Below are 25310 nucleotides of genomic sequence, written 5' to 3' on the forward strand. Positions count from 1 at the left end.
CAGCTACAGTTGTCCTTGTCCAACAGGGTTCAGCCCGCTGCGTTCGTTTGTTTAGATGCCGTTAAAATACCACGGTGACTTTTCCTACAAAAACCCATTACACAGAATAATAAGGTATACAGAGGAACAGTATGTTACAATAGTACAAATGATAAATTATATTATACAGTTATAATGCCAACAGATTGAGCACGTATCCAATAAAAAAAGCAGCCTGCTCCCAGTACTATGAGAAGGGTAAATAGACAGACATGGAAAGATTAAAGGAAGCTGTTTATGCATATAAAGACAGACAGACAATCCATAAGGTCAGTTAGTCCTCTCCATAAAAAGCATAGTGAATACATTGTAACACACAGAGGAGCTCGCTACACGCAGGCCGCAAGTTCACTGCACCAGAGCATTGACTGTGACCAGCTGTTCAACTGCAGAGTCATCTGACGGAGTGCTCCGTTTGTTCGAGACAAACTTTTTCTTTTCAATACATGACTTAATTTTCCACAATCACTGGAGTGAACGTAAAAGTCAGGCCACAGCAAAAGCAAGGCCAACGCAAGAGTGTCTCAGCTGGAATATCATAACAGAGACTTTCATCAGCAAACACACCGAGCATTAAGTCATCTTTGCTTCTTTTTTTTTCTCCAATTTTTGCATATTTAGTCGAGATAAAAACGTCTGCTGGTCTGCAAGTCAGTGTCACGTCCACTCACCCCCCAACACGCATAAAATCATCACTACCATCATCATCATCAAAGTCATACACACAGTCGGAGCTGCCCCTCCTTTTGCCTGAGTGAAATTAAGGTCTGCCTTTAGTGGAAATATCAAGGGTCCCGCAATGTAGCTACCATACCACAGTAGACCAGGAGAGGGCGCCACCTTACACCAAGAAAGAAGAATAAACCCTCCACGATTATAACATTGGCAGTGATAAACAGAGCTAAAGAAAAGGGAACAGAGAGAGGAAGGGTTTACACACAAGGCTGATTCATTAACAAACTTTTTTTTTTTTTCAACCAATAGAAGAGAGACGCTCAGCTTGTTGTCGGTGAATGTGCTGATTTTCAGCCAAACGTAACACTTTCCTCCACAAATACCTAAAAAATACTTGTAACCATGGAGTCATGACTTCCCAAAAGCAGAACTGTTCAAGTCCTCAAATCACAGCCGCCTCTGACTTTGGTAACAGTTGTGCTTCTAAGAGAGGAAGATGACAGGAGTTGGGTAAAAAAACAAGAAGAAAAGGAGAAAAAGAAACATGGCTTAGCTAGAACACAGCTTCAAAAGGCTGACTTACCTCTAACAATGAAAAAAGTAACACAAAATAAACAACTGCTTGTTACATGACGTGTTTTAGCTGAAGTCTGTTGTAGGATTCCCTGTGCTAACAATAGACCCAACCCCGTGTGTGTGTATGTGTGTGTCTGTGTGTGTCTGTGTGTGGAAGAGTGTGTGTGTCTGCCAGGTAATGTTCTTGAAGATAGATTAGCCCTGTAAATCCACTCAGAGGTAAACTCTCTTCATGGAGCGGCTAACATGCTCTTTAAAACGTCTTCAAACCTCCGGTCGCCATCGCAACACTGTGATGTATGATCTTACACTCACACACACACACAAACACACACACAGAGTTAAGGCTGCAGATTTCTACATTACGCCCGCTGAGCTAAATCTAAGTGAGAAAGAAAACAGTTTTATTAAAGTACACTTTGACGCTAAACTTTGACACACACTCACACACACAGCCCGCCCTCTTCCCTTTGACCCTAGAAACAAACTTAAAAAAAACTGTCCCATGATGCCTTTCTGCATCCTTATGTTCAGCTGGCAAAAATACTGCTGCCATCACAGTTCATGTCTTTTCTGCTGAACACACCAGGGGGAGACTCGCTGACAAACATCAACACTGTGGGTGTTAGTATCTGAGCATTAGGAGTACGTCTGCGCTGTGTGTGAGCAAGCACACACACACACATACACACTCACACAAATCATGTTTGCTTTTAAACCCCTCAAGCAAGGAGTTCATCTCCTCTGTTAAATATTTGTTGTCCATCTTGTGACCTCCTGCAGGGTCAGAGCTCCTGCAGAGGGGACGGGAGCAAAAACAGGTCCAGGGAATCTGTGACTGAGTGGTACCGAGAAAGAGCAGAGACAGCGTTTGTGTGTCCTCTCCCTCCTTTAGCTAAGGTGTAACGGTGAGACCAACAGTCGCAGAAGGAAAACAAAACAAAAAGAAGGAAAAGAATTGTGCAAAATCCCTGCTTAGTTACACACACATCCACACCCACACACTTACACACACACACAAGAGTAAAAACACATCTGTCTATCATTCTTACTCCAGTGTGTGGAAGTGAAATCGACTGGAATATACACAGTGTAAAAGTACTGTTGATGTGCACTCACCTACTCACTCACACACACACACCACACACACCAGCTGACAGGGCTTATAAAAGATTAGCTCTAGTGAGGAGATAAAGATCCTGGAGTTAGTACAGTCAAACTCTCCTGTCCCTCCACGGCAGGAGAAAGGAGTGATCCTAAAGCAGAGGAGTGAAGGAAAGGAGGTGAGTGAAGGAGAACAGAGGAGGGAGGAGAGACAGTTCGACCTTTCTCACCTCAGCAGGGAGAAAAGTGTAAACACCACAGTGTCTCTGTGAGAGCATTTGTGGTCATCGTCGTGTCAGATCATTAGGAACACACAGGACTAGGCAGCGTGTAGCACGGGGGAGAGGAGACGGAGGAGGGAGGATGTGTGTTAGGGAAGAAGGAGGCCAGGCTGTGATGATGGCCTGGAGAGGAGTCGGTTATAACAGGATAAATAGGATGAGACATCTCCTTGTTTATTCTGAAGCCAAAGTGGAAGAAAGAGAAAGTGGGAAAAAGAGGGGGTTCCTCCCCCCTCACAACAGGAAGGGGTTGGTGGTTCCGGTGGGCTGCGCTCCGGCCTGAGGCGGCATGCTCATCAGAGGCTGGGGCATGGACATGGAGGCCGGAATGCTCGCACTCATCCCGGTATTTGCGCCAACGCCCACCCCAGGCATAACCCGGCCCATGGGGGCCATGCCTGTCAGCGGCACCATGGTGATGGGCTGAGCCGGCACAGAGGAGAGGGACATGGGCTCGGCCATTCCGCCAAAGCTGGCGGGCATGGGGCTGACGCGCATCTGGTTGAGGGTGGGGGGTGCTGGCTGGCTCACTTGGAATGGATTGGCTGGAGCTGGCGCAGATCCTCCTGAATTCAGACAGGAAGAGTCATGGATCACATTAGGAGTTAGGCGACTGTTATTCAGGATCAGCATTCCTGGTACAAATACTACGTGATAGTGACTATTTACTTAACACTAACAGAATGAAGTCTGGCCAGGGAATAACATCTTTTCCATTTCCTCTCACTCACCTGTAGAAGCCAAGAATGGATTGACGACGGGCGCTGGCTGTGCTGGTTTGGAGACCAGAGAGTCTAGATTGACCAGAGCAGCATTGGGACCCAGGAAGGACTCTGGAGTCTTTCTGGTCGGGTTTGTGATGGTGGACATGGAGCTGGGCAGCGGGTCAAAGAGGTCCAGGCTGCCGCTGCTGGCCAAACTGGCCTGGGTGGGGAGCGAGGAGGCTATGGCCCCATCACCTGAGGACAGAGAGCAGTTGTAATTCACTAATTAAAGTCTGTGGCTGAATGCCTCTTTGTAGGGACACACACACGCGCAAACACACGGTAGCCTTTACTGATCTACAGTTTAAGTACAGAGAAAAAGACTTTTGAAATGTGTATATTTTATCTCTGCATTGGTAACGCGACTCCTTCAGGTAAGTGAGCGCCAACGTTTACCGGGAAATAAAAACAAATTGATGTGATGAATGATCAGAGGCTGCTTTTACTGGAGCACATTCGAGGCAGACAGTCTGGCATTTTTTTTAGACAGCAGTGGAGACGTTTATTAAAGCAGACACACAGGGATGCTCACAGATCTGACATGCCAGCTGCCACACACACACACACACACACACACACACACACACACACACACACACACACACACACACACACACACACACACACACACACACACACACACACACACACACACACACACACACACACACACACACACACAGGAAATGTCAAAGACCTGAATTGTGCTATCAGGACTGGGTATGAGATGCAGGAAAGCCTAAAACTGACCAGAGACTGAATGAAAAGATGGATGACATGTCGGCCTTACAAAGTGAAGCCAGTAGAGTTTGAGCTCTCCCCACTTACCGGCTGTAGTACAGGTTTTAAAACCTGCCTGTTCCATGTTTACAGATGTTTACAGATGTTTAAATCAAAATGGGATGTTTCTCAAACACAGGTGAGGAATCTGAACAGGAAGGTGTGTTGTTGTCAGCAAAAGGGGTCTGGAACTTGACGCTCAAACTCCTCAACCAGCGTAATACATCAGTCCCTCATCATCTGTGGGGTGTTTTGCCTTGTTTTTTTGTCCAACTAGAAGGAGGTAGGGACGCATCATCTATCTTTGTATGCAGTCAATAGATCCATTAAAGGGATAGTTCAGTTTTTTTTTAAGTGGGGTTGTATGAGCTCTATGTGACCACTAAGGACATTAGATACAGTAGAAAGTTGTCTCCTCTCCCTCAGTAAGACACAAACTTTAATCAATGGTGACGAGGAAATAGACGCTAACAGGGAGAGACGGTACCAAATTCAAAGGCTATTTTCTCTGCCTACAAAAACTAAAATCAAAAAGTAATACCACAGTTTAAGAGTGCGCTACATATAATAATTTTTAAGTGCATTAAGTCTTCGGTAATATAAACATTTATCCGGACCTAACTAACTGGTCATGTATCCTTCCGCGCAGCGCTAGTGCGCTCCGTCCCCCCTCCTCCTTTCAGCCGTAGGGAATGTAAACAAGCTATGCTTCGGGCGCCGGTTGTAGCCTCGTGTAAGTTTGATCAAGTATCGTAATTCTTTTGTTTGTACTCTAAGGATTGTGAGGCAGCGTAGGAAATTCAAAATGAGTGACTATGACAGCGACAATGAAGTTCCATTCACTTTGGAACCAAAAGGATACCTGTATGAACCGGAGCACACAGAAGAAGAGCTGCTACAGATGGCGACTGAAAGGAATACAGAGGAAACATCCGCAGACACTGGACATCAAGATGTTGAGTGTTACTGCTGCCACGACTGTTGTTGTTGTTGCTGTTACAGGACTCTCCAGAATTCAGAAGAGCAGGGAAATCTGTGTGATGAGTTATACAGACGGCTTGAGAGCCAGCAGTGTCCTCAGACAAATCCTGAAGAGTGTCTGTAACCAAGTTCCACTCGTGACAGCAGTAACACTCAGCATCCGTGGGCATTGAGTCACAGCTCAGACATTTACACCACTGAGTATTTCCGAATCTATCTTGATGTCCAGTGTCCGCGGATGTTTCCTCTGTATTCCTTTCACTCGCCATCTGTAGCAGCTCTTCTTCTGTGTACTCCGGTTCATACAGGTATCCTTTTGGTTCCAAAGTGAATGGAACTTCATCGTCGCTGTCATAGTCACTCATTTTGAATTTCCTACGCTGCCTCACAATCCTTTGAGTACAAACAAAAGAATTACGATACTTGATCAAACTTATACGAGGCTACAACCGGCGCCCGAAGCATAGCTTGTTTACACTCCCTACAGCTGAAAGGAGGAGAAGGGACTGAGCGCACTAGCGCTGCGCGGAAGGATACATGACCAGTTAGTTAGGTCCGGATAAATGTTTATATTACCGAAGACTTAATGCACTTAAAAATTATTATATGTAGCGCACTCTTAAACTGTGGTATTACTTTTTGATTTTAGTTTTTGTAGGCAGAGAAAATAGCCTTTGAATTTGGTACGGTCTCTCCCTGTTAGCGTCTATTTCCTCGTCACCAGCGATTACAGTTTGTGTCATACTGAGGGAGAAGAGACAACTTTCTACTGTATCTAATGTCCTTAGTGGTCACATAGAGCTCATACAACCCCACTTAAAAAAAAACTGAACTATCCCTTTAAGGAGAATGTAGAGGCTGTAACCACAGGTGAAGCTCAGAGGCTCACGTTTTACACTTTTGCCTGTATATCCCATCCCCTCGTTTGATGCCGGAGCAAAATTCTGACACCAGTGTCACCTTCCCCACCAATAGACTATTAAATGTCATGAGATAAAATCAGTTAGATCTGTGCCAAACTAGGAACTGGAGCCCTTTAGTGGTGCCTGCATCTGGCTTTGATTGAGACTGATTCAAACCATTTGAAAGCAGGTACAGAAAGGATCCAACTAACAAGATGGCGCAGGTCTAATGAGGTCAGAACACATCAAGAAGAACCAGGTAACACCACACTGATCTGGGACCAGACCTGAGCAAAAGCCTAATTTATCCCATCGTTAAGTGAGGTTTGTATTAGCATGACCACAGGTATTCAGTCTTTACTCAGGTCTGGGAACTTGTACATAAAAAGACGAGACAACATGTCACGTTCACGGCCCTGCAGACGGACATGACTCCAGACACTTGAGAGAAAAAAAAAAAAAACAGAAACAAACACAGACTCCATGTCATTATTAGAGAAGACGAAGACAAGGGTGAGTACCAGTGGGGACAGAGGAGGAGGAGCGCAGGCTGTCAAACTCAGAGAAGTCCTCTTTAGACGTACCGTTGGATGCACTGAACAGGTCAAAGCTACCTGAAAGGGGACAACGCATACACATAGATAGAAAGAAAAAAATCAAATGAACACACTCAGACGAATGGGAACAGACAACAGGAGCGTGAATGAGCATGAATATTTTGGTCAAAATAAAGAGGGAATGAGTACAATAAGCACATGAAGGCATGCAAACAACGACTCTGTATCTTCGTCTCACTTATTAATTCTGTTTTAACGTGCAATACCAGGAGAGCAATCCTTCTACTGTTGTTCTCTGCTGAGATGTGGGCTGTTTTTGTTTGCTCTTGGTCACCTGGGTTGGAAGTCTTAGGGCGGGCTGCAGCAGAGCTCCAGGGGTCAGGAGCAGGAGTGGAGTTTGAAGCCCATGGATCACTGCTCTTCATCGGTGGGACAGAGGGAGGGGCGCCCCATGGGTCCACTGGGGCAGCAGGCTTAGGGGCAGACCCTGGTGGGGAAACAGGAGAGAAGTTTATCGTTTTGGAGGGCCGAGGGTTGGATGGATTGTGCGAAAGAAACCAGGAAAGAAGAGGTGGATGCATTTTATGCAACCTGTTGTGAAACTTTTTTGTTTTTCCCTTTAAGAATTCACAAATTTAACCCCTGACAGCCTGTTTTTTCTCCACACACTCCTTTTCTTTGCTGAATCTTGCCTCCTCTCCCTCCCCCTTTCTGTGCAGTTATGCTGCTGAGCGAGTGGAGCAGCATTCCTATTTAACAAAGAGTCACAGTCCCATGAGCTGCAGGTGGAAGGCAGAGACAACTTGCACAGAAAAAAAGAACGAACTCTGTACACAGATACTCTGTGTGCAGACAACTGCCGTCACTGAAACAGAATGTAAAACTCTGACTGATAACTTTAGGAAGAGACGATCTCTCCAGTGACACTATTCACAGACATATTGTGCCTGTGTTTATTTACCATAAGGCTGCCAGGGGTCTTCTGATGCAGCAGCTGCAGCAGCTCCAGCACCCCAGGGGTCAGCAGTGGCTCCAGGCTCTGGGACGTCCATCAGATCCATCAGAGACGACTGTGGCTGAAAGACAGAGGAAGTTGATTAGAAAGACAAAGGCAGTAAAAAGTAAGCTGCAAAAAAAGGAGGAAATAAGAAAAGAGCCATCTGCTTGTCAGCTATTATTCTCTCAATGACAGAAACGGTTCAGACACGCTGACAGCAGTCGTGTTATTACAGGAAAAAAAAAACATGAGCCATAGTCATGCAGCTGTAACCCTAAATCACTTTAGCTCTGCATGCCCTCAGACTGCAGTCAGCCAGTTATCCAGGCAGAATAATGATGAGCTAACTCGGCAGCCTGCTGCCAGGGAGAGATTTCATTTCTGCTCCTGAAGCAGCAGACACAGACGAGGATGAGGGAGACATGAGGCTATTTCAGGAGCGGGGTCATCATAATGGAAGATCTGAGTCACAGGAGCCTCTTTGTCTGCGTCTTGTACCTCTTTTTTCTTCTTGGGGAGCTTCGCAGAGTCTGAGCCTCCTTTCTTACTCTCCTCCAAGGCCATCTGTAGTCTCAGGTCGTCTCCTCTGCGGATGCGCTCCTCCTACGCACACATGCAGAGAACAGCAAGGTGTCACTAATCTGAGCACTGCTTCCTCACTTCGTTTTCTTAGACACTTTGATAGATGTAAGCTTTAATCATGTTTGGTGCTAAAGCTCATACTGCAATTACAATAATATTACTTTTGAGTGTGTGTGTCTACCTGCTCTGCAGCTTCTCTGCTCATGGCCAGAGCCAGTTGCAGCTGCAGCTCCTCCTCACCGCTGGTCTGAGGTCTGGCCTGCTCCAATTCTGAGCCGGCATTGGGAGACGTGGCTGGAGGACACAATCAGAACAGATGTTAACTTCACAGCCGACCAGACCTCCATCATCCTACGTAGGGTGTGTTTACACTCCCTGTGCATCAGAGCTAAGAGGTTCCTAGTTCAACTTCCTCTGGCTCTGCTCTGTTTCTGCTCCTGTCTTACATTTTGCCATAAAGCAGGCAGGTAAGAACAAACACATTCCCCTTTTTGATGCTTCCTTCTCTGCTTTCCTGCCCAAACTCGCCCCTTGTCAAACCCGTGTTTTGCTAAATCTGTCCCCCGGGAAAGTGACCATGATTGGTCAGGGTAAAGGTGAGTTTAGTCAGCTGGTGGGTCTTCAAACATCATCAAAATGTTCAATACTAAGATTTTATGTGAAACCTTCAGAAGTCTTCAACATCTTCCATTCACATGCTAAAAACATGTGTTCCATTAGAGCTTCTTTGCTACAAAAACAACCAGATTAAACCACCAAGCCTAAAGAAAGACCAAACGGGCAACCCAGAGTCTTGAAGAACAAACCGTGAAAGTAGCGAATCAGAAAGACAAACAAACAAAACTCAAAGCCATCTGAACAAGCCAATTCCTCTTCTACCACCGTGGGAATATACCATATATGGTTTATCACCGTTTCTCACTGGCATTCCTCACAGAAATCTCTGTCAGCAAGTGGAAAGAGACTCAATTTTGTGGCAATTCTGTTGTTTTGAAGTCAGTTCTGTAGTTGTCATCGCTTTCTGATTCTCTTGGTGTAAATTCATAAAATGATTGAACAAGTTTCAACTTTTAACATTAAAATACAGTTATGACTTACATTTCTGATGATTCACACACTTTCTGTTCATTAGCACACTGCAAAAACTGAAATCTGAGCAAGTTTCTGTGTTATTCTAAGATATTAAAAGAAAAAAAAAGATGACAACTTGTGGGAAGAAGAAAATGAGTTTCTAGTTTCTTAAAATAAAAATAAAACAAACTGAACAAGTACATTTTTCCCACATTACTGGCAGATTTTTTTAAATTTTTTACTAACAACTCAGGCATAATTTTTTGTCTTTTCATATCTAAAGAGTTTGTTTACCAAAGAGAGACTTAATGAACTTGCATAGATTTTAGTTTTTGCAGCGACATTACTGTCTCCTTTATCGGGATAAAGAATTTGATAGATGTCAGAACACAACAGGCGAAATGTTACAATTCTTTGACAAACTTTCACCAAAAGCAAGAAAAATGTATCATTTGAAGATCTTTGATACTTGGCAAACTTTCTTAGTCCACTTTAAAACCATAAATGAGAATGAAATTGAATATTAGGTGCAATGCAAGTGAATGTGTATGGGTATATGTTAAGATTTCTCTGTCTTGGTGTGTGTGTGTGTGTGTGTGTGTGTGTGTGTGTGTGTGTGTGTTTGTGTAAGTAATGTGTATTCATATATATTTTCTAAATCTCTGACCATTATTATATTTTTTGTTCGTTTCTTTTCTGAAACTATTTTTGAGGGGTGGGGGATGGGGTTGGAAAACATGTTTATTTAATGTAAATGCATGTGTTATTGCTATTATAAAACTTAATAAAAAGAGCTTGATAAAAAAAAAAAGAAAAGAAAATGTATTATGTGCTGAAATCTCACTGAGCTTCAGAGGCACCAAACTTGATGAACTTTTACCGTCAGCTGAAAACACCCGAAATGAAAACTATCAGCTGGTCAACCTCAGGGAAACTAAAGCTGCAGGTTCAGTTTTTCACACACTCACCCACAGACACATACGTCAGTGTACTTTTATAGACATAAAAGCATGTGTGGGGTAGATGTGAGTTTCATTTAGCTATATATAAGCACCAAGCTGGAAAGTTTGACCAAATAGAAAAATGTTAACAAGTATCTTTAAAGTTTCATTATGAAAGCTCTGCAAAATTAGCATATTTTAGTTGTTTGAGCTAACGTCAGACCTTTGTCAGATTGTTAAGCACTGAGAGAATGGATGTACGTAAACTCTAACAGAGAAACTGCTGAGGTTCATTCATTCACACCCCGTTTGGACAATAAATTGGATTGGAATCTGAAAAATCCTGCCCAGCGACACCCACATTGACAGCTAAGTCTCACTGCTATAGGCCAGTTACTCCTTATGTTTTCTCAACTGATGAGTCAGCAGACACAGACACGCTTTACAAACACGTTTGGAGCTACTGGGTCAAAGAGAAGCCGCCGTAGATGTCTGAAAAACGCAGGCTGAAACTACACAGAGACACACACAGGGAACCCCTGCTGTGAACAAAGGACGAGGGGGTCAGGGGATGAGAGGGAAAAGAGGTCAAGGTTCATTTGTTCATTTCAATTTCTCCATTCGCCTCCACCCTTTTGTGTGTCAACCCATTGCATGACCTAGATTTCTGCTTCCTCAGCTTTCACACTCCACCTTAATAAATTCACCCAATTAAATAAAAGTGATGGTGACTAATCCTCAGATATGTTCATGTTCACAAGGATAACTATATCTTCTAATGTGTACTTAAGTTTAATTCAGTTAAACCCTGAAGCAGTCTGCAAACATTGCTTCATTCGTACGGGGATGTTTCACTGCCAAAATTCACAAGCGCAGATAAGATCCAGGCAATATCAAAAGTTAGCTATTTGGCATTTTAAGAAGTGTGTATCATTATCAGACAGAAGCCCATAGTTAGGCCCAAAAGCCCACACTGGGCTGAAGTGATTAAAGAGTATTTGTGATGGACTTCATGGTGGGAAGTTACATCAGCAGACCCTTACAAGCTCGGAGCGATCCCACTTTGTAAAATGCATAAAATTATTCACACACATTTCTTAAAAAGATGTTTTCCTCTTCTCCCTCCTTTAACAGAGTCTGATTCCCATTCACATCAAACTAGCCTGTCTGTCACAGCCATCATCCTCTCTCTGTATCTGTCTTGTTGCAGTGTCTGTCACGGTGCTCCTGATAGTCTCTGGATCTCTGGAGGAGTGAGTGTATCAGTGTAAAGAGGAGCAGATTCCTCTGTCATGTGGATGATAGAGGCTCAGGGGGGGTTGAACTTCGCTTCCTCCTCTCTCTGTGTCTGTGTCAGTGTGTGTGAGAGAGTGTGTGCTGAGGAATGCAGCCCTACTGCGGATCTGCGAGCCAGAGACGGAGACAGAACAGGGGGGAGGGGTGGGTTTCGGGATGTAGGCCAAAGTTAGACAAACTGGGATGTGGTTGGATGGAGTGTTCTAAAACCTGTCCTGTTAGGATATTTAATACTTACAGCCATGGTAGGAGGCAGGTGAGCCCTCCGACCTGCCGTACTCTTCGCTGTATGAAGTGGAGAGGTTGGGCTGGGACGAGCCACGACCAAAACCCATCTGACTGCTTCCTGTGGACACCTGAGCCATGCGCTCTTTGGTCTTCAGAGCCTGAGACCTGCGAGGACCAACAAACGGAAGAATTTGTTACAAACAGGGCAGAACTGAGGCCTGACAGAAAAAACTGTAATAAGAAGATATCGACACAAACTCCATGAAAATCCGGTGACTGAACGGTCTCAGGACCAAATGTGCATCATGAAATAAATCATTAGAAATAAAAGTCCACATTTGGTTTGTAAAGCTGTTACCTTTCTCCTTTGAGGCGATCTTCGTCTTTCAGCAGGACCACCAGCTGCTTACTCTTCTCCCTGACATTGATGCCCTGGTCCTTGCCGTCTCTGTCGATGTACTGGAAGTCCTTCAGCGTCTGGATGGCGAAGATGTTCTCTTTGCATTGCAGCGCCACCCGCTCCGAGCCCGTCTTGATCAGGTAGTCGAGCAGGGTGAGCGCCTTGTAGACGTGGCGCCAGTTCTTGCCGTGGTCATTAAGCCGCTTCCAGATCATGCTCATGATCTCGCTGAAGGCCACCACGTTGTAGGTGAGGTCTGCGATCTCGGACATGAGCGAGGACGACGGACCCCAGGGGTCGTTGGAGGTGGCCTCTCTGACTTTCTTCTCTGCGTCAGAGTAGTTGTTCACCATGTTCTTCATCTGCCGCCGGATTCCGCTCGGCATGGTGGCGGTGGAGATGGAACAGATGGGGAGTAAAAAAAAACGACTCCTACACAGGAGGGGGGGTGAAGAAGCTTATGTCCTGTGTCTGTGCGCCTGTGTCCTTTGTCAAGGCACGACGGTGGCGTGTTAGTGTGTGGATGCTCTCCGGTACAGGTGTGTATGTGTGTGTGTGTGTGTGTGTTTGTTTATGAGGCTTCTCCAGGCCAGTGCAGTGTTCCTGAGTCCTCCAAAACAGCGTCTGTTAAAACCATCTCCACACACACAGCCCCCGCTGTACACATGACCAGGCCATCTTCTAGGACATACACACACAAAAAAACAACAACAACAAAAAAAAACAAGTTAGAGGAAGGAAGAGGAAAGGTTTGAAGGAAAGGTAGCAGTGAAGGAAGAAGGAAATGTGCAGTAGAGAGCAGAAACTGGATCCTAAAGTTCTCTGTTGAATTTAACAAACTGATAACATCATTTTGAAACAGTCACAGGCATACTTTAATTTAAATTAAACCTACCTTTTATCACAGAAACAATGAAAATCAGCTGACAGAAACAAACAGGACTCAGTCTTTAAGATTCTCATCTCAATTTGACCGTGATGATTAGACGTTTTGCTTTAAAGCGCAGCTGTTCTGCCTTCCTTTGTGAAACTAGACAAACATTGTGTTTCATACTTTCATAAGCAATTTCCATGAGCGCCTGCCTCCTTCTTTTTATACTGTTATGAAAATGAATAATCTTATCTCAAGTTTACAGTAAAAACACTCAAAGCCAGATAAAACGACAAGGTGTTGAAACATGTCATTCTAAGGCGGAGAGGTCGGGTTGTTGGGTGGGCTTTCGGGTCGAAGACTGTGAGAAAGATGTTAAAGACATTTAAACACAAGATTAGGGAAAAGAAATGTTTCAAATAAGACCAACAAGATGTATCTACACTGTTATGTCTGACCCAAAGATTTTCACACTGGAGTAAATGATGACGAGCTCCAACGCAATTAACACCTCTTTCTAATCTCTGTAAACATGAGTGGAAACAATCAGCTGTTTCTTTAACAATAACTTATTTTTAACCCTCTTTTTGTAAAGATAATAATGTCAGATGAATGACTGAGGCTTTTGGAAACAAACTAATTTAGAAACATGCCTGGATGTGAACTAGAGATGTCAGGATGTTAGATTGTTCACAATCATATTACAAAAAAAAGACAAAGACGATGAATGACAATAAAGGATGATAAATGACAATGAACAAACCAACCAACAAGGGCAACAAACAAATTATTGAAGGACGACAAACTAATGATAATGACAGGGCTGAACTAATGAACAAACAAGGGCGAAGAATAGGGATGCACGGACATTAAAATTATGGCTGGTTCCGATATCAAATATCAATATTGGTTTTAAAATAATCACAATCTGAGATGATTTGTCGAGGTAGCTCAGAGAGAAAGAGTAGTGTGATCTTGAGAAAAAGACGACTATGGAGAGGATCAGAAGCAGAAAAGAGACATAAAAGAAGAGAGTCCACTCTTCTTAGGTAGTTATGGTGTTTACATAGTCATAGAAAACAAAATTATTTGTGTTTTGAAAGATCTTTCAAGATGCTCTGAAAATGGCAGGCAGCTAATGACTTAACATCGGCCCACTGTTACACATCAGCAGATACCGATATGGTTAAAAAATGACTAACATCAGCTAATATCCATATTGATACAGATATATTGTGCATGTGTAGTAGAGCTGAAAGGATTCCTCTACTGAATCGAGGTACTCGATTACAAAAAATACTCGAATAATTTTCTCCGCCTCGAGGAATCTTTTAATTTTAAAAAAGATCAAAGAGTGGTATTTCAAATAGAGCTGAGGCTATATTAAGAGAGTTTTCAGACCCCTCAAGCTACCTCTTAAACAAAAAAGCAACTAGCAACGAATCTAGCTTCTTTTCTGGAGTTTGGAGACTAACGGGTCATTCTACGACACGGATGCCATTTGGGTCCGCAACATTTGATGAGATGTACGAGGCACAAAAAATGTGTCAAAGTGTGTTTACAAATTTTGGAGCTACCAAAGCAAGTGCTCTTATTGACATGCTGTATCAGAAAGTTCTATTTCTTAAAGATAATTTTTTTTATTTGAAATATTACTGCTCTTTAACTAAACAAAAATGTATTTTATCCGATTACTCGATTAATCGATGGGATTTTCAGCAGAATACTCAAATACTCAAATATTTGATAGCTGCAGCCCTAATCTCTAGTGAAAAAAGAGGCAACAAATGAATGAACCGGGGGGGACGAACAAGTGTGTATATTCTAACAGCCCTAAAGTGAAAAAAATCTAATTACATTTAATTGCTCAGTGACACATTGTTGTACATTATTCTAAACTAAACAGAACAAAATTGAGAACAGGGGAAAACATGACAAGTGTCCATTCCAAATGAGCTTATTTCTGCAGCCCTGGATTGTCAAGTTGAATTAAATACCAGCATCATTACTGAATAGGAATGAAGACCTTAATTAGCATCCCTCGCCTCATCATTAACATACAATATACAGCTGCACAAGACACTACAGCAATGATTGAGTAAAAATGTGTTTCCAGTCCTGGGTGGGTGGCAGAGGAGATAAACCATTTCCAGTCCGATGATGACAGACTGATGACTCCTCTGTCCTGTTTCGAACAGATCAGCAGCCCAGCTTCTAATCACTTCCTGACTGACACACAAGTGTGGAAAGTGTGGGTATGGAGACACACAGCTGTGCCACCTACACAGCTACAGCGCTCTTTAGTGAGAAGTTTGAGGTAATGAAAGAGACAAACGTCTAATCGGCTGTTTTCAAAGGTGCGCTTTGGTTTTGGTTACTATGGGCTGCTTTGATCTAAGATATCAAACAGATTCCACTACTGTTATATCTGGAGTTGTGTTCTGACCAATATTTGGGCTGTTAACTTGGTTTTCACACAAAAGTTACACATACTTACAAGCTGATGTCTGAAATTTTACTGGCTACGGCATTCCTCTGACTGATGCTTCTTTGTTTTTGTTCTTGTTTTTTTGGGGGGTTTTTTTTGGAGCAAAAGAAGAAAATAAACAAAAACACTTCTGATCCGATCTGACCCAATTTTTGTCAGGATATGTTTTGCCAATATCGATTCAATACTTCTCTCTGATTAAGCCTGTACTCCCTCAGGTGATTCTACTGTAAATGACGAATCATAGTTGTTGTATTAAAGTGAGAACTGTTGGTACCTTCTCAAGTAACACTCACTTCAGTGCGAGACGCTGTTTTACTATAGTTTCTTTCCAAAGAGAAGTAGTCGCACACAGTGGACATGTTTGCAACATGGTTTAAGTAACAGCAGTCGTAAAGCGGGAAGGTGCTGAAAACACATGAAACTGGATCAGTCCCAATCATGTAACAAAATCCAATGCTATCTGATCCTCCAAAAATAGCCATATTGGACGCCGATACCGTTCAATGTATTGGGCCAGGACATCCCCATTTGACAATGGACAATATTTTTTTTCTGAATTAACATTTTTAAACTAAAAAGAAAGGTAAACGACATTATAGCATAAAAAAAAAGATTTTTCCATGTGACAGCCAGATTCTAATAGTTTACTAAAACGAAACTCAAAACGAAAACTAAAATTTAAAATACATTGCAGTTAACTCAAACTAATAAAAACTAGAAAAGAAAACAAAAACGATAAGAAAACTAAAACTGTATCTTGTGTTCCCAAAACTAACTGAAACTAACTAAAATGATAGACAAAATTACCTTAGTTATAGTTTTTGACAATATTCATAGCCTTTAGGATTTAAATTAATCAGACACATTTTCCCAACCAATTTTAGACAGTTTTAGGCAGTTGTCAGTGCTGCACAGCACCATCATAGCGACGTATAGGGATGTGCTTGTTTACTGCACTGACTGGCTGTGCGCTGTGCTGCGGCGAAACGTGGTGGAGCAATGAATCAGAGCATCTGTGATAGTTTAATTGTTACAGAGTCCAAGTTTTTATTTATTGAAGCTCATATTATATTGTTTTTTCATAATTTATGTTATTTTTATGTAATTTATGTCAACATTATTTTATACAATTTATGCTTATATTTTTTATATTTAGTTTATATTATTTTCATGTGTTTAAGGCAGCAGCCAACATTTCGGTATCAGCATTGACTGAGCAGTGAGCACTATGTTGGACTTGAAAATAAACAGTACTACAAAATATTTACTCTGACCTTTTTGAATCCTGCACCTGGTTAATAAGGTATGAAAAAACTAAAACTAAACTAAAACTCAACTAAAACTAAGCCTTGTTGCAAAAATCAAAACTAAATAAAAACTGGAATGCCTTCTCTAAAACTAATTAAAACTAAGCTGTAATGGAAAATAAAATGTCAAAACTAACTAAAACTAAACTACAATGACAAATCCAAAACTATTATAACCTTGATGACAGCAAAGATGGCACTCTCTGTTGTCAAGTCATGCTGGATTTGAAGTGAAGACGAGTCTAGCAGTGCCGCTTTGAAAGTGTAGGATACCAGTCCTGGTATCAGGTTGTTGAACAACTCCTTGGCTGTATCATTCAGCCCCATTGGCAGAGTTTTACACATTCCCATGAAAAGCTAATGAGCTAACATCCCATTACAATGATTGTTATCAATAGTAAACAGCAGCTTGGGTTTTCTAACATCTCTGTGCGCCCAGTGCTCGTCTGACAGCAATCTAAGGTGCCTCGTGAGAACTCATCCTGTTGAGTAATCTGATCCTTGCAAGCATGCCACCGTGCATGCACTGACATGCCCCCCAAGAAGAGGAGAGTTAGTGATTCTTTGTTAAATTATTTTCTTACATGTATGTGTTTCCTGCCTGGCAGTGCCCGAGAAAGACAGCTGGGAAGGGGAGTGTGGGAGTTTAAATGCTTTGAGGGAGGGGGGGGTAAGTTGGCACATCTCTTAAATTCACCAGCAAAATGTCCTGTGGAGCGTGCCCCCTCCTCTCCTTAACGCTCCTTCGCCACCTACCTCCTCCTCCTCACCCTGCATCCGCATGAATACGGCTCAGAACTAATGACACATCTGCTCCCATAATCAACTATTCACCCATGGCAGACAGGAGGAAGAGAGGAGAGTCTGTCTCGTCCATCCCGTCCCCTCCACACCTCCTTAACACCCCGGAAACAACCCCCACTATGAGACGCTGTCGGCAGGCCTTCCTTTTTCCTTCAGCGCCTCTGTGCTCAGATCACTGAGGCCCCGGGACCCAGAGGAGAGAAATGCAGGTTCATTAAGTGTGAATGACCAAGTCTGTCATTCCTGTCAAACTGCCATTATGCCATGTTGTTGTTGGAAGAGTTTGAGGTCTATTTCTGAGCAAGAAACCAATCGTTGCCTGCCTCCTCTTTTGTCTCACTGACTCAGTTACAGGTGAAGACAACTTTGTTAAACTAAGGAAGTATTTTATAAACTATTTAACTGATTTTAAATGACATTAATTATCATGAGAATTGCTCAAGGGATGTCTTTATCGACTTTAGCTTCTTCCAAAAGTCAATTGGTGTGAGATATGTGATTATAAGGCAGAAACAAACAGTGCAGTGCCAACAGAGTACATCTTTACACATAAACTTCTGAAAGATTCTCAACAATTTCAGGACATTAAGGCTCTGGTATTTCCAATCACAAGTGTTCCATCATCACTCATCTTTACCCTCAAAAAACAAGAGACCCTGTTTAGTGTTGGGTCTTTGGCTCATGCAGGTGAAGTATTCTTAATTAATGCCACTACAACGTAAAAACGTTAAAAAACAACAGCAGGGAAAATCCCATAATCCTCTCAGACATCACTCTTCCTGCTTGTTTGTGGCGAGTATTCCAGTTACTTTACAACATTTTACTTTGGGCCTGGCAGAAAAAAAGTCCAGGTTAGTCTACACAAACAGACCCAGCTGTTTGCTTTGACATATGCAGCCCATCTGGACCAAGTCTGGACATTTACAGGATTTCAGTGCACCTGTAAAGATATTTTGAATCGGATTTAGCGGATTTATAGCGGGGTGAGCATCTGTCAAAAATGTAATCTTTGGGGTGAAGACGGGGCAGCTCGTGTGTACATGTGCTCGTTTCAGCAGAGAGCTGAAACGAGCATCCTGAGGGGTAAGGAGCAAACACACGCTAATATGAGTGATGGCACGAAAGAGACGGTTCATAAGCCACCTGCCACAGTCCCAGTGTGGGAATATTTTGTTTTTTATCAGAATGAACGATGTGTGAGCTCATGAACACCAACGAGCTGATATGTTGCATTTGTTTGAAAATAGTGGCGACGAAGAAGAAGAAGGGGAGGTGCAACGGAGCCTTGTTTTTTGACAATCCGCTCTTACTGAGGCTTTTGGTCTGCAAAGTAAATAGAAATAAAAGCGCCAAATGGCGGGCGCTCAAAGACAGCTACATTGCCAAAGAAATGCAGCCCTTCAATACGGTTGAAAGCCAGAAATGTTTGACAGACAGTACGGATTGACTGGGAAAAAGTACATGTTACAAACAATTCAGGAACTGTATAAACTCCCTTTTATTTAGGCTATAGTTTTTATTGTTGTTTTTTTTTTTTTTGGAGTTTCGTTTTTTTCTTTAGAGACAGGGTCCATGCTTTATTGTTTTTGATTAGTATTAATTATTTTCATTGACATGTTTTGTTTTTTTTTTCTAAAAGAGAGTCCATTTCATTTTCATTGTATTTTTTTCTCTTTCTTGTTTGTTAAATTTATTATATTTTTTGGTTAATTTATTTTACTTAAAAGATCCTGACCTTTTAATTACAGTTAAATACTCTTAAGAAATTAAAGTTTCTTGCTTTTGATATGGTGTACTCACTTTATTATCCCATCTATCATAATTACATCAATGAAAAAATGGGAAAAAAAATCAAAATAAGCCTTAATACAACTTTATCTCAGTTTATCAGATAAGAAAACTGTCCAACTGCACTAAGCTCTGAGATGCCATGTGTCATGTGTACTAGTTTACATGGCTCCAGGCCTCAACCCCTTGCTGTACGTTATCCTCCACACTCCACACTCTACCCCGTGTATTACCTGTCAAATTTCAACCGTCCCATCCAATGAAGGCAAAACGCTCAGGAAACACTGTGAGGTATCAGGGATTTTTAGTGCATGCAGAAACTTCTTAACTTTGCGTGAAAAAATGCAGGACTGATTAAGCACACCGTCTAGCAGATTCTCACAACACACAATTATTCCAAGAATGCATGAATGCACCTCGTGTTGTGGTGGTGCTTATCAACAGGTGAAATTCCTGAACCAAACTGTAAATCAGTTCCTTTAGAGAGGCATCTACAAGTGTGAACAATAAGACCAGAGCAGCAGGGTCTCTGAGCTGTTCCCTGCATTGTTCATGAATTGCATTAACACCTTCACGCTCACTGTTTGCTACCAGTTTGGCAGATATCAAACGGGAGACGCATGCATCCAGCTTGGCAGAGAATTCACAGTAGCAGTTGCTGTAAGAGCATTGCTATGATTCAGTTCATTTTAATAGGGGTAATTAATGAAAAGGAGTTTCAAAGGTTTTCTACTCATAGAATATAAGAATATAAGAATATATCATAGAATAACTTTGAGCAATCTGCTTCAGGGTTCGAACGTCTAATATGAGGTCAGACCCATGAAGATAAAAGTGAAAACCAACACACAGGTTACCTGTCCCGCACAGAAAACAATGAGACATACCTTTCCTCTGTATGTGCGCCTGTGTCTGGGTGTGTCTTGGCAGGACCTCAGTAAACTGTGATTAGCTTAAGGCTTGAGAGGCTGTACACCAAGAACAGGTCTACCTTGCCAGGCCTACACAGAGGGAATAAAGCTGATCTGGAGATAGACAGCTTGCACAAGCGAGAGCCTGTGTGTGCCTGTGAGCATGTGTGACAGTGTAATGGTGTGTGTTGGGTGACAGTGTGATATCAAGCCATCCAGCTGGGTACTTCAACGTGAATTTAATTCTTTTTGCTATTCAGCCATTTACTGTTTCCAGCTGTCTTCTTAATGGCATGTCAACTTTGACTTTGTCATCCCAGCGAGGTCAAGAAACTAAGTCAGGGAAGTGAGGAGAGCAATGACGATGCATCCATCACTCACCGAGACTGACTGACTAGTTATTGATGAGAAGCCTACAAGAGCTGACTGCTTAATGAATAGATTGGGAGTCGGCTTGGATACTCTTTCTTTCTTTCCTCTACTGAGAAATCCTCACTTGGTATGAGGGAAAAGCAATCCTTAACATTAGACTTTCAATACCCTACTTGATGTCTTAAGGGGGAGGCATGACAAGGAAATAATCATACAAATAACTTAAAAGTCGTGACTTGTTATTAATGTGGTGTTATTATTGAAATGACTACTACATGTATTTCTGACATACCCCTCTATTTACATGTATATTTCTTGCAATGAATATGTTAACCGAATTTTGTTTACGCCGAGCTGATCCATTTGATCAGCCTCCTTGAAAAGGGACGAAATTCCCATCACTATGACTGATCATCCTGACAATAGACAAAGCCCTGCCCATATCTCAGACCACGTTTAGGTGGGCTCATAGCGCCACTGAGGAAGAAACCTCACACTAATACACCAGTATGAACATCTCTACCTACAAAAAATAAAAATAAACACTGCCAACATTGTACGTTTTTTTCTGACAGCTCATCTGTCACTTACTGACACGCTTAGGTGATCGACAAAGAACTGTTCTCCAAAATTCTAAATAAGTATATGGACTCAAAGTTTTGCCATGCTGACTCACAGTATCACAATGTACCTCATTATTACACAATGTAAACGCATCATAAGAGGAAAAGAAGTGAGACTAACTCTCTTGATGAAAAAAAAATCACAGCGTTTCCTTGAGCTGTTGTGATTGATAGCACAAAGCTAAAGAAGCTTTGGCTAGCATTTGTTTCTATGCTACGCGAATTGGCTTTATCGCGTTTGAAAACGACCCACTTGAAATACGAAATATCTTTTGGGGTTATTCTAGCTAAGATTTAAGTTTTGGGGAATACCCGAAAGCTCGCGTAGCGTTTGCAAGTACGCCGCAAACTTACGATAAGTAGTTCAGCTAGCTAAGTAAGCTAGTGGAGAACTTGGATACGTTAATTCGGTTAGTGAACTCAAGTGGTTAAAAGAGTTTGACTTAATCACATTTATTTGTCAGATAACCAACGCCACCAACTCTGGTGTAACATTTTATTATCTGAGCTTGAAGTTCTGCCCAAACTATGACGGTATGTATATTTAACAGGGATCAACGTAGGCTTTGAAAAAAAGTTGGATCAAAGCTCGCAGCCCCTCTGTTGGATTGGCCAACCGCGCAGCTGGGCTACAAATTCAACTGTTGATTCCTCAACGCCCAAAAGTTAAATGAAACCACACGGTGACCGTATCCACAATCAAGCTCGCACATGACATTTTGCTGCAGAACCATTCAGGAACGCACACTCTCATATTTTCTGTGTTGAAATAGCCAAAATAGCATGCTATGCTAGTTAGCATTTCTTCAAGCTAGCAGAGAAGACGGGTGCTCGGTGGAGACATCACCAGAGCAAACTGGATTACAGGACACCCTGGAAAAACAAAACAAGTCGACTGTCTTGGAAGCCGACGTTAACTTACCGTATCTTTGAGGGTCTGTCAGGCTCTATCGTTAGTCCACCGATGTAAAACCATAAACAACTTTTCCAAATCCAAGAAAGAAAATCAATAAAGAGGACTTATTCCGGCGTTCTGGGAGCTTGTTGCGCCTCCACCAAGCTATGTGTTGCTAATGCTAATCCAGCTAAAGCCAAGCTACACGTATCTCCTCCTCCAGAACATGGCGGGCAGAGCGGGAGGGTGGAAAGCTACATAAGGGTGTGACCACTTACCGGGGGCACAGAGAGCCCCTTCACTTCTGTGTTCAACGCCATACAAGTGTCACCCAGAAAGCCAGTCAAAGGTAACGTTACAGCAACAGGGTGGGCCTGTTACAGCATCAACACATATATTTCTAGTTGTTGTTTTTTTTTTACAAGAATGACATGCAACAGGGTGGGCCTTGCTGCTGTGTTACATATCAGTGCTTGGTGACTGTAGCTCCTTCTAAAAGTAGAGGGAAAGTCCCAGGAACTTATTTTTGAGGGCTTTATTTTACACACTATTTCAAAAAAAGGTGTACAGACCCATAGAATAAGCATAGTTGTTATAAACCACCCCCTATTACTGACGAGACAAATCAAATCTAAACAATCAAACAACCAGATCCTAATATCAGTGGGACTTAAACCAGTGAGAAATCTCAGACTGAGACTCAGACCAGGAACTTTTGGGCACTACACAGGGTCTTAATGTCCAAAAGATAAGTCTCTTGGTAATATGGGTTTGTATAACAATGCGTCACACTACCTGATTCTCTACTGGATCAGTAAATCTTTGAGTATTCAGTCAGTCAGACATATTAGCCACAAAAGTAAAACAATCCAGAATCTAAGCCCATACTTATGGAGCAGGGATTTTTGGTGGCTGAATTTATGTGAGCTAACATGAGTGTTTTAAAAATTTATACCAAAGTGGGAAGAACTACCTTCTGAGACAGAAACATATTCATTTGTAAATATTAAAAATAATCCCACCACTAAACTTTGCTTCTAGTATTTTATGTTTATGACAAGGTCAGGCCTCCGATAGGTCAGGTCCTTTTTCAGGAAGCAACATGATTAATTTTCTTCCTTGTCTTGACTATGTTTGAATATGTAGGCCCATTGCACAACCAAGTGCATGTCATGATTTGTCAGTGGCAATGAGTATAGCCTTTTGTGTTTGTTTGTGTGTGTGTGTGTGTGTGTGTGTGTGTGTGTGTGTGTGTGTGTGTGTGTGTGTGTGTGTGTGTGCGTGTGTGTGTGCGTGTGTGTGTGTGCGTGTGTGTGTGTGTGTGTTACAGGTGTGTCAGAACAAGCTGCAGATATGGCAGGACAGCATTCCTTCACTTTTAACACAGGGAACGTCTAACCGTCTCATCGTATCAGTGTTGCTGTAAAAGAGGGAGGGACATGAGCGTCATAAAGCCTGGACACACATGCAAAACTGATCATGTATTTAAATTAGGTTCTATGAATAGACACAGAAACTTCAAAACAAGCTATAAATAGACTTTTGCATATTTACATCATGAGCATCATGCTTAAAAATAGACGAGAGCGAGGTGTCACAGTTTCCTGTGCTTGCACCTGAAAGTTGCCAACACCTGAACAACAGTATGCAGATTGCAAATGTGTTGTGTGTAGACTTGGGCTCGATAAAGCTGTATTCATGTGCTTTATCTCCTGGCATGGAAAGACATTTTATTTTGGTCTTTGTGTCAAAGAAGCTTCACCCTCTCGGCGTTGTTTTGGAGAACGGGATAAGCTGAAGTAAGCCCAAAGCCAAGCTGCATTAGATTTGTTGTTTTGTGCTGCACAGGGGAGAGCTGGAAAAGTAGATAGATCTAAAAGTTCAGGAGTGGGACTGTGGAAGAAAGAACTTTCTTTTATTTGTCATGAGCAGAGCAACCCAACTTCTTGAGATGGGAGAGCGCTGACATTGGGAGGCCAGGACACTGCACAGTCAGATTGGATCATTTGCTGAGTATGTTTTCAGGAAAAAAACAATTGTGATGAAAATCTTTCAGAATTTCAACCCTTTTCAATTCTGGATCATATTTCTCCAATGTAAATTCAGATGAGTTTAAAGAAACTGTGCATTTACAGTTAAAGTGTCTAACTGTATATAAAACAGCCCCTGGAGCTGTCAGTATTTTACCTCTGGTTTGTTTCCTGTCCACAAGCAGATTAAGCAGGTTTGTTTGACAATGCAACAGATGAGCACAGGAGCACATGTTTGATGTATGTGAAAGTAAATTCTATTTTTTTTTTCTTGAAACCAACAGAACACTCGAAGCTTCTCACTAAAACAACAGGTTATACTGCATTTTAAACGCGTGATGACGGATACACCATGTCAAGTTCATGAAAAGGTTGTATGAAGGAAACATGTTGAAAAAAGCTTTAAAAAAAAGGAGGATGTCGAGCCTCGAATGGAACCCAGACCGTGCTGCTCAATCTTTTACAATGTGTCTTAAAATTTCAGTGAATGAGGACAGTTTGCCATTACTGTTTCCGTTCAGTTCCAAATTCCCCCAATAGATGTCAGTAGTGTTCCACTATTGATTTCTGGTTGGAGGCACATTTGTCATTTGATGTGTACTAAAACAATCTATGCAGTGACTTTCTCAACAGTTCACCCCCAAAAAATTCTTTAGTCTAAATCTTTGGATGGAACACAAACATCTGCAAAACATCAAGCATTAGCGTGTACTTCATCTCCCAAATTCCACACAAAATAACCAGTATCTGATGAAAAATATAGTAGCAATTGAGACATTTTCACTACCACAAATATCATCCTGGTAGTGCTTACGATGTAAAATCTCCATCACAAATTTTTATCCGTATTATATAATTCTTTGTCGCACACCAGCAAATCTGGCACGTACTACAGTGAATCCAACAACAAAGGCAGCACACATATGAGTCACATAAATCTGAATATATTTAAGCAGTGTGTGTCAACAGAGGGGTTCACATAAGAAAACTTACAGTTGTGTATAAAAGCCTGCTGCACAGACAGCTGATGCATCACAAAGTTAT

The 25310-nt window shown here is 42.1% G+C and overlaps 1 protein-coding gene across 4 annotated transcripts; it reads right to left on the bottom strand.

The window, feature by feature from the left end:
* Window positions 1–22: 22 nt before the first annotated feature.
* On the bottom strand, window positions 23–22558 carry epn2 (epsin 2). Of its 4 annotated transcripts, none has more exons than XM_074696221.1 (10): window positions 22264–22558; window positions 12133–12852; window positions 11785–11939; window positions 8420–8532; window positions 8155–8259; window positions 7621–7735; window positions 6994–7146; window positions 6624–6716; window positions 3407–3634; window positions 23–3241 (listed from the first exon to the last, which is right to left on the bottom strand). In XM_074696221.1, the coding sequence occupies exons 2-10, from the start codon at window positions 12558–12560 to the stop codon at window positions 2910–2912; spliced, it is 1722 nt and encodes a 573-aa protein (XP_074552322.1). In that variant the 5' UTR covers window positions 12561–12852; window positions 22264–22558; the 3' UTR covers window positions 23–2909. The 4 variants fall into 4 exon arrangements, with proteins under 4 accessions (XP_074552322.1, XP_074552320.1, XP_074552323.1 ...); XM_074696219.1 differs by having other exon boundaries at window positions 12133–12855; window positions 22264–22556; XM_074696222.1 differs by having other exon boundaries at window positions 6687–6716; window positions 12133–12855; window positions 22264–22555.
* Window positions 22559–25310: the final 2752 nt, after the last annotated feature.

This window comes from Halichoeres trimaculatus, unplaced genomic scaffold (genome assembly GCF_033239565.1).
Source record: "Halichoeres trimaculatus isolate MK-OKI-2021-1 unplaced genomic scaffold, fHalTri1.1 fHalTri1_scaffold_20, whole genome shotgun sequence".
NCBI lineage: Eukaryota > Metazoa > Chordata > Actinopteri > Labriformes > Labridae > Halichoeres > Halichoeres trimaculatus.